The sequence below is a fragment of the Arachis hypogaea genome, chromosome 13 (genome assembly GCF_003086295.3).
Source record: "Arachis hypogaea cultivar Tifrunner chromosome 13, arahy.Tifrunner.gnm2.J5K5, whole genome shotgun sequence".
Taxonomy (NCBI): domain Eukaryota; kingdom Viridiplantae; phylum Streptophyta; class Magnoliopsida; order Fabales; family Fabaceae; genus Arachis; species Arachis hypogaea.
The window spans coordinates 140,115,147-140,127,257 of NC_092048.1; the positions used below are offsets into that span (position 1 = coordinate 140,115,147).

At 37.2% G+C, this 12,111-nt stretch overlaps 2 protein-coding genes and 2 non-coding genes across 4 annotated transcripts; all 4 read left to right on the forward strand.

The window, feature by feature from the left end:
• The first annotated feature begins 6,952 nt into the window (after positions 1-6,952).
• Positions 6,953-8,266, forward strand: LOC112792197 (uncharacterized). The gene has a single exon (XM_025835336.3). It carries the CDS (start codon positions 7,137-7,139, stop codon positions 8,139-8,141), a length of 1,005 nt encoding a protein of 334 aa, XP_025691121.1. The 5' UTR covers positions 6,953-7,136; the 3' UTR covers positions 8,142-8,266.
• A 474-nt stretch (positions 8,267-8,740) lies between these two features.
• On the forward strand, positions 8,741-11,515 carry LOC112792198 (haloacid dehalogenase-like hydrolase domain-containing protein At4g39970). Its single transcript, XM_025835338.2, has 11 exons — positions 8,741-9,251; positions 9,334-9,427; positions 9,510-9,554; positions 9,644-9,694; positions 9,991-10,065; positions 10,177-10,210; positions 10,449-10,504; positions 10,585-10,644; positions 10,897-10,956; positions 11,072-11,118; positions 11,210-11,515. Exons 1-11 carry the CDS (start codon positions 8,881-8,883, stop codon positions 11,256-11,258), a joined length of 942 nt encoding a protein of 313 aa, XP_025691123.1. The 5' UTR covers positions 8,741-8,880; the 3' UTR covers positions 11,259-11,515.
• A 216-nt stretch (positions 11,516-11,731) lies between these two features.
• Positions 11,732-11,816, forward strand: TRNAM-CAU (transfer RNA methionine (anticodon CAU)). Its single transcript is given in 2 exon segments — positions 11,732-11,769; positions 11,781-11,816. It is a non-coding gene; the product is annotated as a tRNA-Met (tRNA).
• A 75-nt stretch (positions 11,817-11,891) lies between these two features.
• On the forward strand, positions 11,892-11,976 carry TRNAM-CAU (transfer RNA methionine (anticodon CAU)). The gene is given in 2 exon segments: positions 11,892-11,929; positions 11,941-11,976. It is a non-coding gene; the product is annotated as a tRNA-Met (tRNA).
• The last annotated feature ends 135 nt before the right edge of the window (positions 11,977-12,111 follow it).

Sequence of the window (12,111 nt, forward strand, 5' to 3'; positions counted from 1 at the left end):
GAGGAAGTTCAAAGTGTTAATAAAGCACTGCTGCTAAGTGATTCCGGAAAAGCAAAATATGAAGCTAGAGGAGTTTTGGAGGAAATATAAAAGAGAAAAGAGGAAGAAACAGATCAGTCCTATCATAATAAATCAGTTGGCACCTTTTTAATTGGGATGTGTGAAGGGACAAAGAGAGTTTTGGAGAAAAAGATGTTGAATTTAAAGAAATTGGCTAGAAGAGACTAGAACCACAAATCTTTAACAGGTGCTAAAAGAATTATAACAGAAGTGGAAGAAAATTCAGCAACCAAGAAGCGGTGTTTGAAGGACGGTGAAACAGCTACAATGGGGGAGGGTGCCACCTAAAATTGGGCATCCAAGGAAGTATGAAGATGCTGTCGTGGAACTATCATGGTTTGAAAAAATTTCTGACGGTTCACAACATACAAGAGATTAATAAATCTCATTTTCTCGAGGTGTTGTTCTTGTGCGAAAGTAAAAAAACAGCACCTTGAATGTGGAGAGAGTTCTAAAGAGAGTCGGATTTAATTCAGTCTACACGGTAGATCCTATTGGTCAGTCTAGAGGTTTAGCATTAGCATGGAAGGAGGGAGTGACAAATGAATTTTTGTCGGTATAGAATTTATCAAGTGATCAATCGTAGTATAGTCTAAACCAACGCAAAATCCATCATCAAACAAATCTACAATCTATATCCGAGAGTACTAGTCTCCCGAGTCGTTCTCCCTTGGAATTGCCAAAGTGTGCATCTTATTGATTTAGTAAGCCTTGTTTGAGTTCTTTGAAGGTCTTAGCAAAGTAATGAGAAACAAACAATCAATTATCAAAAGGACTTGACTTAGGGTTGGCATTAGAAATCTTATCATTATAGTCCCCTCAATGTTGACAACAATTAGGTCTTGCTCCATTTAGTTATCCCCCAAGTGTAGAGGAAAATCAAATGAAAACGATCAACTTGAGTCACAAGTTCTAGCTTCACCTCATGGGAATCTAGCTTTAGTGCACTCCAAGTCAATTGGCAATCCCTAACTCCAAATCAACCATTGACACAACTATTCAACTTATTCCAATGACCAAACTCTATGCCAAGTGTAAAAATTCTACTCCATAGCTAGTGTTGACATTTTATCAAACATGTAATGAGCAAGAAGGAAGGTCATAGTAAAATGAAGAGAAAAGTAGAATTAAAGATATTGCAATACAAGGAATTAACAACAAACAATTGTCAAGGAGCAATAATGAGGATCAAAATCTCAAAACATCAATGGAATCCAAAAATCATAAAGTTGAATCCTAGATCCAAGGAATTCTAGCAATTACAACTACAACTTGAAATTGGAAAAGAAAACCTATTACATGAACAAAGTGGAATGAAAGTTGCAATGGATCTCACCAAGGAATGGGTAAAAATCCAGAATTTTGATGAAGAAGAACCCTAGTAAGAACTTGAGTCCTCTCTCCTCTCTCCCCCAAAAATATCTCCAAACTAGAATATGAACTAAGTGTGTTTTACCCTTTCCCCCCTTGGTCCTCTTAAGTCTTTTCCCGCCAAAGCATTTTCCCAAAAGTGGGATCCTCAACTACCTCTATGCTTAAGTCACGTGACTTCTTAAAAAAAAACACATTCGCAAATCGGCGCGCACGCGCAAGGTACGCGTACGCGCCTGTTGAGGCGTCTTGTATTGTGCGCGGAGGCGTGATGTACACGTGCGCATCCCTGAGGATCCTGGCTTAGCCACCACTCAAACCGGCTCGTGGCTTGGCTCTCAGTCTCGGCTTCACGTTGCTCTCATCCGCGCGGGCGCGCCAGGTGCGCGCACGCGCCCATGTGGAAATTTCCAAAGCCTAATTCTCATGCTTTCTTCCTTTTGCACCCATCTTCCTTTTCTTTTTCTGTCCATTCCTACTCTATATCCTGAAACCACTTAACACACAAGTCACAGCATCGAATGGCATCAAGAGAAGATTAGAAATGTATCTATTTTAGTGCAAAATAAGCATGTTTTCATTCATGAGGCAAAACTAGGAAAAGAATGCAATTCCTTGTATTTTCATGCAGAAAGTGTGTGAAATCATTGATAAACTCCTTTGAAATTAGCACAAGATAAACCCTCAAAATGGGGTTTGTCAGGGAGTAAGTATTCAGGTCTTAAACCAGAAAATTTTTTTGATTCACTTTGAACTAGAAATTCAGCGAAGTAACTTGAGGTGGGAGATTTTGGCGGTCTATTTGAGCACGGATGAAATTATTAGGGAGGAACAATACTCAAAGTTATTACAATTGATTAAGAATGGTAGAAACCAGATTATACTTATGGGAGACTTTAACGCTATTAAAGCTCATCATGAGAAGGAATGGGACAGACCTAAATTGGCATCCTCTATAAAAAATTTTAATGACTTTATTAATGCGGGAGGGTTGGTGGATTTGGGTTACGAAAGTGATAAGTTCACATGGTAGAATAGGCAATTTGGTGGCAATTTTATCAAAAAAAGGTTGGATAGAGTGCTAGGGTCAATGCAATGGAGGGCCGAATTTTCAAATGGCTATGTTAAGCACCTAGATGACATGGGTTCGGATTACAAACCACTCCTTATTGATTCCGATAGGGAGGTGAGGAGAAACGAAGAGGAGATTCCGATTTCAAGAGAAATGGTGTGAGAATGAAAAGGTGGTGGAATTAATTAAGCATACTTGGACGCTAGACATGAAAGATTCACCTATGTTTAGACTGGTTAGGAAGCTGAAGACAACTAGACATTGTATAGTGAAGTGGTAGCAAAATTCTTCTTCTAACTCCAAAAAAAAATAGGAAATTAAGAAAAAAATAATAGGGGAGGCAGTTAAGGACAATTAAGCTAATGAAGCAGCTATCAAGGTATGGGAGGCTGAATTAAAAGATACATTTGAGTTAGAAGAACAATATTAGAAGGAAAAATCTCGAGTCCAGTGGCTAAAATGGGGAGATCGCAATACAAAATTTTTTCATTTCAAATTTTACACTAGGAGTAGAAGAAATAAGGTGCAAGAATTAGAAGATGCAGAAGAGAATGTAGCCACCAATGCTGAAGGCATCGCATCAACAGTCCAACGATACTTGGAAGAGCTCTTTACATCAAGTAATCCAAGAGACCCATCAACTGAAATTGAGAGTATCCCAACAAAAATCAATACTTCTACCAACCGTGCATTAACTAGACTGATCACAAAAAAAGTAAAAGCTGCTATTTTTTTTATAAATGCTTTTTCGGCCCCGGGAGAAAATGGATTCACTGATAAATTCTTTCAATTTTTTTGAGAAACGATTAAAGGAGATATTTTTCAGGTGGCTAGAAGTTTTTTCTCAGGAGGTAAAATCCTAAAATCTTTTAATCACACTCATATTTGCCTTATTCCGAAATGTCCGAATGCAAAATCCATGAAACAGATCCGACCTATAAGCTTGAGTAGTGTTTTTTATAAAGTCTTATCAAAGATTCTAGTGCACAAGCTTCAATCTGTGATGAATAGACTCATAAGTGACATACAGAGTACTTTTATTAAAGAATAAAAAATACAATGATAATGAATTAGCTCTAAAATTAGACATGAATAAGGCGTATGACAGGGTGGTGTGGAGTTTCGTTTAGGAAGATATGAGGAAGTTGGATTTTTGTAGGAGATGGATGGAATGGATTCAGGAACTAGTGATGACGGTTTCATATTCTGTTATTGTGGATGGTCAGCCTCATGATTTTTTTAAGCCATGTAAAGGGTTGCGTCAAAGCGACCCTCTTTCCCCTATCTTTTTTTATTTTGCGCAAAGGAATTATCCCATTTGCTCCATAAAGGAGAATAGAGACTGAAGATTACAGGATTGAGACTTAATCAAAGGTGTCTTAAAGTCATCCATATATTTTTCGCAGATGACTCAATTTTATTCAGCAAAGCTACAGAGGATGGGTGTCAAAATCTGCTTCGTATCTTACAGGTTTATGAAGATATTAGCGGTCAAGCAATGAATCTGGATAATCCTCAGTGTTTTTCAGCAAAAATATCCCTGTGGACATTTGTGATCATCTATCTCACATCTTACATGTCTTTCACATAGGTAACCAACGGTTATTCAGAGATCTAAGAGAGCTACACTTTAGTATATCATGGATAAAGTGACACATAAACTGCAGCACTGGAAGAGGGCTTTGCTATCCTCAAGCGGCTGAGAAGTACTAATAAAGGCGGTTACAATGGCAGTTTCAATCTATACTCTGAGTTGTTTTAAACTACTAGAGATGCTGGTTGATGAAATTCAAAAGCTCGTGCTCCAATTTTGGTGGGGACAGTGAGGCTTAGAAAGAAGGATGCACTGGATAGGATGAAAAATTTCTTATGGACCTAAATCTCAAGGGGGTCTTAACTTCAAAGATCTTAAAGCCTTTAACTTTGCAATGTTAGCAAAGCAAGAGTGGAGACTGATAACTAAGCCAAAATCTTTGATTTATAAGGTGTACAAAAGTAAATATTTCAAGTTCTCAAGCTTTTTAAAGGTGGAGGCCAGGAACAACCCATCTTAGAGCTGACGAAGTGTTTTGGAGGATCGAAAAGTGCTAGAAAAAGAAATCCTATGATAAATTGGCGGAGACAGTACAATTAGGATTCAGGAAGACCTATGGTTAAAAGACTTTCAAGCAATCACTCCTTACCCTAATAACCAAAAAGGTCACAGATTAGAATGGGTCTCAAATTTGATGCTACCAGACAGAATATGGAACCAGACACTCATTCGTGAGGCACTAAATTCAGCAATTGCAAATGCTATTCTAAATTCAACAAGTTACAAGGAAGAGGATAGACTTACCTGGATGAAAAAAAAATTGGGACATATACAGTAGCTTCTGATTATGGTGTGGTCTTTCAATTTTTCACCCTCTAACAGATTTTCTTCTAAAACACTGCAAAAAAAAAAAAAATTATGGACAGTCATTTGGAACCTCAAATGTCAACCGAAGATTAAAAGCTTTATATGGAAGGTAATGCATGAGAGTTTACATGTGAAACAGAAATTGGGACAAAGAATTCAAATAGTAGTACCAATTTATCCAAGATGTCACAATGAAGAAGAATCGGACTTCCATTATCTCTGGACTTTCCCTAACGCAGTTGAAATTTGGCATGTATGCAACCTTCCTTTCTCATCTCACACAGATTTCCCATAGCAGTGGTGGTTGAAATTGCTTGAATGGTTCAATGATGCTAACGATAAGAAGAAAAGGAACTTAGCAGCTATTATAACTTAGTTGAATTGGAAGGCTAGGAATGTATTTATTTTTTAAGGAGTAAACTACCATTTGTACCTACGGAAATTGAAAATACTGACATATCTACCCATAGAAAAAGAAAATTACCATTTGTACCCATAAAAAATAGTTTTTGCAAGCAAAATTATCTAAACCCTAAAAAATTAAATAAAATTCCTAAACTACCCTTCTCTCCACCACTATCATCTCCTCCCTCCTCTCTCTCTCTCTCTCTCTCTCTCTCTCTCAATTTTCTCAGCCACCCAATTTCAACATCAACCACATACCACCGTATCACCCTCCTCATCACTGTTCACCCCCTTCTCCGCCAGCAACGTCGCAGACCTACACTGAGCCCAGGAGCACTGCGCCAGCTTTTTCTCGCCACCATCACCATCGGCCTCGAACCAGAGCCTACTGCATCAGAGACCCTCCTCTTCACGCTATCTTATCGCCGCCATAACCAACCCTCTTCACCTCTTTCCGCGTCGTAGAACCACCACCGTCGTTGCCTGATCCCTGCCGTTGTTATATCTACCTCTCCCCTGATTTTCTTTTGCTTTGTTCTTCATTACAGGTTCATGAACCAACCTATTTTTTGCAGGCTCCGATGGTGTCTTCCCGCAGGTGGAGCATCAGGCCTTCACCCCCGAAGAGGACGACACCATAATCAGAGCTCGCGTTCGGTTTGCAGATGAGACATTTTCGGTGAGTTGCGACAGCAGAGAGTGATTAATAGCGCGATTGCGCCGCTGAGTGATTCGGAGTAGAGGAAGGAAGGAAGAGAAGGATCGAAGCAAGAGCGGAATTCGTCGAAGAAGGCGATGCAGTCGTCGACGACGGGGTTGATGTCAGGGATGTGGGCGATGAGGTTGTCGGAGAAGCCGTGGCCCTGATTGCCAATGGCGCAGGTGGCAAATCCGGCCTTGGCGAAGTAAGATGGCGGTGAGCTGGAGGAACCAGCTAGATTCGCCGGTAAATCCGTGAACGAGGGCGAGGGTTCCGGCGACGGTTGCGGGGGGATAGTAGGAGCCACCATTGAGTGAAGAGCTTGAGGGGTGGTGGTGGGATTTGAGATTAGAAAGGGAAAGAGAGGTGGTGGCATGGTGAAGAGGGTTAGGGTTAGAAAGGTGATTGGGTGAAGGAGGTGATGTGGTGGTGAAGATAAGGGTAATTTAAGAATTTTAGGTAATTTTTTAGTGTTTGGATATTTTTGTTGTGCAGAACCCATATTTCATAGATACAAATGGTAATTTCTTTTTTCTATAAGTAGATATGTGAGCGTTTTCAACTTTTGTAGGTACAAATGGTAGTTTCTTCTTTTTTAAGGTTTCCCTCCTAGTTGCGAAAGAATTTCCGCGGGTCTTTCTTGAACCTCAAGATTAAAGATGTCCTCTCTCTTGAGACCTTTATTCTTTTTCTTGTAAGCTGTTTTATTTTTTGGTAAAATATTTTCAATATTATTCTTCATTTGGTGTCCTTATAGACAATAAATTTATTTCTAGTGAAATAAAATGACCTTACCTTTGATAAAAAAAAAAAGAAAAAAAAACAACTTGGTCATATAAGGTGGATGACTGATTGGGAGTTTGTAACCGACAATGATGTTGAAAAGAGAACCACTCAATCACTATAGATATGGAAGATATAATTCCATGGCATAAAAGTCAACAAAATAGAACAAGGCTCAAGTCAAAGTCTTCCACAAACCGTGTTAAATATTATTTGTTGGAAACATACAGCACAAGTATTTGTAACTATGGTCGGATCTGCGTTACATTCATCATTATCACCATCCAGTCTTTCATAGGAACCTTTTAATTACTTGTTAGTGTTTGAAACTCAGAACAGAAGAAATGGAGAGCGAAAGCAAGCAAGTGATGAAGCAGAGGAAGAAGCAGCTTGAGGTCTTGGATATCCTCAAGGAGGCACTAACTATCCTTGTCAAGAACACCAATTTCATTATCTTTGCCTTTCTTACTTCTCTCCCTTTACTCTTTCTCATGATTCACTTTGAAACTTTGTTCCAGCAAATTCTAGTTGACACCCCACGAATCGTTAAGCATATACTTCTACAATTCAACACTAGATTATACGGCGGTTTTATTTATGAGCATGTAATAATATTAAAGGACCAAGATTACACGGTTACAAGTTTCAGTAGTAAAGATTATTTGCCTAACTTGATTCAACTTGTATTCATGTATTTGGTGCCTCTACATGTTCTTGAACTTGGTTCTGCTGCTCTAACTGTGTACGTCTCATCAAAGCTGAAATCAGAAGAGGAAAGACTGAGTCTCAAGCAAATGTTTCTAGAATCCTTTGATGCATCAACAATGAAAGGGACATTTATAACTTCTTTGTATTTGCTTTCCATGTCTAGTGGAATTCTTCTTGCAGCGGCATGGACAGTGAGTAACTCTTATATTCTCTACATGACTTTTGGGTGCTACATTGTTTTTGCATTGATTTGCTTTGCAGCACTTACAAAGCTTTTGATGGTGTATCTGGAATGGAGTGCTATTTGGAATATGAGTATTGTGATATCGGTAATGGATGGTATCCATGGAGCAGGGGCGTTACGCGTTTCGTTCTTCCTAAGCAGTGGTAATCAAAAGAGAGGACTCTATTTGATGCTTGTTTTCTTTGCTTTAGGGGTTTGTTTTAGGGTGCCATGTATTTTCCTTGGTTGCTATAAAGGAGGGAGTGGGATATTTGTGCAAGTTGGGTTGTTCTTTTTGGTAAATACTCTCAAATGGGTGTCTTGTATGATTTACTTCTCTGATTGCAAGGAGAGGAAGTTAGAGAAGAAGATTATTGATGATGTAGAAGTGGGTAAAGATCTTCAAAGTGGTTCATAAAGAATGGAATTAATAGTGGTACATAAATGTTTTGATTTTTGAACTTTTAATGTGTAAAGAATTGAGACGATGTACAATACATGTCATCTTCATACTTCCAATAAAGGATTATGTTTTATGAATAATGATATTTTCAATTTTGTGACCAATGAGTAAAGCATGTACTAACTTTAATTTAGCAAAACTATTGGAGGTACTTTAAGTTATTAAGTGCCCCTAAAATTATAGAATCTTTTTACATATTTAAGTACTTTTATCAATTAAGTTTAATTAAATTAGTTTAAATTTAACAAAAATTATTTATAAATATACGCGTAAAATCATACTCTTTTTATTTACATAAAAAATAAATATTATCAAAATTTTTTAATTATAACACAAAATTTTTAACAAAACACAATTTTTTTTAATTCTGATATCAAAATTCTTAAAGTTTGAATTTGATAACGTAACTTACAGTTGTTATTTTTATTTTAATATATATTTTATCTTAGCATATAATTTTAGTGTACATAATTAATTTATTTATAAATACGGATATTATATAACTTGTATTTTAATATGTATTTATATTTTAATATATATTTTATAAAAAAATTAAGTTAAGGATTATTTTTCGTGTAGACATAGTCTGGACTCTGGATTTACTAACAAAATTTGTATTAACGCTCATAACCGCCACACAAAAGAGAGAGAGAGAGAGAGAGTGATAAAAGAGAGAAGTGATGATTGAATTTGAATGGTGTTGTTTGACTGGGTGAAGACTGAACCATACATGGCTTCTCTCACTCTCTTCAGCGCCACTACTCTTCACACCAAACATGGCTTTGGGTTTCAAAGAATCAAGTTGTTCCCTTCCAAACACCACCGCGTCTTCTCCGTCTCAGCTTCTGCTTCCTCTTCTCCGCTCAAGGCTCTCATATTTGACTGCGATGGCGTCATACTCGAATCTGAGCACTTGCACCGCCAGGCATACAACGATGCCTTCACTCACTTCAACGTTCGCTGCCCTTCTTCTTCTTCTTCTTCCGATCAGCCCCTCAATTGGGACGTTCACTTCTACGATGAACTTCAGAACCAAATTGGCGGTGGCAAACCCAAAATGCGATGGTGCGTGTTCTTTTTTCCCCTTCCAACTTGCAATATTGTTTTCTCTGTTCTTGGCTTGATTCCCTATTTTGGGGATTTTAAGGTATTTTAAGGAGCATGGTTGGCCATCATCTACCTTGTTTGAGACTCCTCCAACCGATGATGATGATCGAGCCAACCTCATTGACACTCTTCAGGTTTTTCACTTGTCTTTCTTTGCCAACTATGCAAATTCAAATTGTGTGTGTTCTCATTAGATTCCTTATGGTTTTCATGTAGGATTGGAAAACTGAGAGATACAAAGAGATAATCAAGTCTGGAACTGTATGCATACTTCTATGCTATATGCCTTATGCTTAAAATATCTTATTCGTAAGTTTGTGTTACATACATATATGTATGTTTTGGCACAGGTAAAACCCAGACCTGGAGTGTTGAGATTGATGGATGAGGTCAAAGAAGCTGTAAGTTGTTGTTCAATCAATGTCTTGTTTCGATTTTGTGATCTGGTCATCTGGATAACTGTTTTTTGTGATTGTGATGAATTCAATTTCTGCTCTTTTGAATATATATAAAAAAATACTATATGCACACTAAAAATCAGCCATCAAATAAAAAATGTTATATGCACACTGAAAATCAGCCACCATGTATTTGTGTATAAATACTCGCATTGTTTGAATATTTTGTGGCCAGTCACGTTATTGATTCTGGATATCTGCTTATGAGTTTGTCATTCTTTGTCCTCTTGGTGTTTCAGGGTATAAAGCTAGCTGTTTGTTCTGCAGCTACTAAAAGTTCAGTGATTATGTGTCTGGAAAACCTTATAGGAATTGTAAGCCAAGTTTCTTATATATTTTCACAATCTAAACTCTGAAGTAGAAAACTGTTTATTTTTTTCAAAAACTATAAATTGCATTCAACCAGCTTATGTTCTCTGTTGTAGGAGCGCTTTCAAGGTCTTGATTGTTTCCTTGCTGGTATATTCACAGCTTCATGCAGCTTTCTTATAGCTTACTATTATTGCTCATACAACATTGACAAGTATTTGTGGTCCAAGATAAATTATATCGTCATGCATAAGAAAATCAGATAACTTACTCTGTCATGCCAAATTTTCCTGGCATGGAGTTCATATCTAAATGGTTTTTGTTTCCCCCCTTCTGCCACATTTTTTTCAAGTTTAAATTTATGTATTTATTTTATTTGAACTTTTAGGCGATGATGTGAAGGAAAAGAAGCCTGATCCATCAATATACATTACAGCTTCAAAGGTATTAATATGACAATAAGATAATGTATTGAGACAGCTTATGCATGACTGCTTCATGATTTTACATGTTGTGACTTGCAGAAGCTAGGTGTATCAGAGAAAGATTGCTTAGTGGTAGAAGACAGTGTTATTGGGTTGCAGGTAAATATTTTGATCATATTATCAATATTCTGTATTTACTATTTAACCGATAGCATTTCACACAAGCTTGGTTTTAAAAAACATAACAATCATAAAATAAAATTATCCTCATTTTGTTTCTTACTTGCCATATTGCATCTAATCATGTTAGGTACAATAATTAACTAACTAATGTTGATCAAACGATGCCATATGATCAAGTTAATTAACTAACTAATGGAATTCTCAACTGAACTAAACTAACCTCAACAGGCAGCAACACAAGCAGGGATGTCATGCATTGTTACCTATACATCTTCCACAGCTAGCCAGGTGAGGCAGTTAGCCTTAAAATTAATTTTGCAGGAAAAGAAATGAACACTAACAATTTGATACTGAATTTGAGTTGAATTATTATTCATGGACTACATTTTTTTATCTAATGCAGGATTTCAGTGATGCCATCGCAATCTATCCCGACCTAAGTAATGTAAGGTATGAATATATGATTCGTTGCTGACAACCGAAGGGTAAGGTTTTCTTAGTTCAGCCACGGCCACTAAAATTGTTTGAAATTGTGATGCAGATTGAAAGATTTGGAACTACTACTTCAAAATCTGGTAGCAGCTAAATAAGAGATATGGTTCTATATGGAAAATTGTTACTATTAATTCAGATACCTTTTTCTTCAAGGAAATGGGTTGAAAATTAGATGTACCACAAGGTTAAGGTCTTGTTCATTGACAGCAGATGTATACATGTGAGATGTTGTTTTGTGAAAGCAATTCATTGTAAGATGGGGTAAAAACATCATAGCCTATATATTTGTATGGTTCGTAATATTCAATTGGAAATGTAGGCAGAAATCTTATTTGCCAGTTCTTCATGTTCACCATTGGCTTTGACCCAATAATTTATAATTGAAGGTTGTAAACTTCTAACTACAATTAAAGTATCAAAGAGAGAGAGGCTGACTTTCCAATTTTTTTCTTTGGTACTTTGATGCAAACATATTAAGCATAAGAGAAATTGATATGGTCCAATTCATTGCCGAATAAAAAGACTTTATTTCCTATAAATAAAATATTTGACAACTTTAGGTATCAAAGGGGTGGTGGCGCAGTTGGCTAGCGCGTAGGTCTCATAGCGTCTGAGTTATCCTGAGGTCGAGAGTTCGAGCCTCTCTCACCCCAATACATTTTTATTATATGATTTCTTTACATCATCCTTGTATGTTATATCTCCCTTTGACGACTTTAGGCATTAAAGGGGTGGTGGCGCAGTTGGCTAGCGCGTAGGTCTCATAGCTTCTGAGTTATCCTGAGGTCGAGAGTTCGAGCCTCTCTCACCCCAATACATTTTTATTATTCGATTTCTTTACACCATCCTTGTATGTTGTATCTCCCTTTGCAAATTACGACCATGCTCCTTCTTTTTCCAACTCAAAGAAACGAAACCATTCTCCATTGGATTAAACAATAGTCTAAG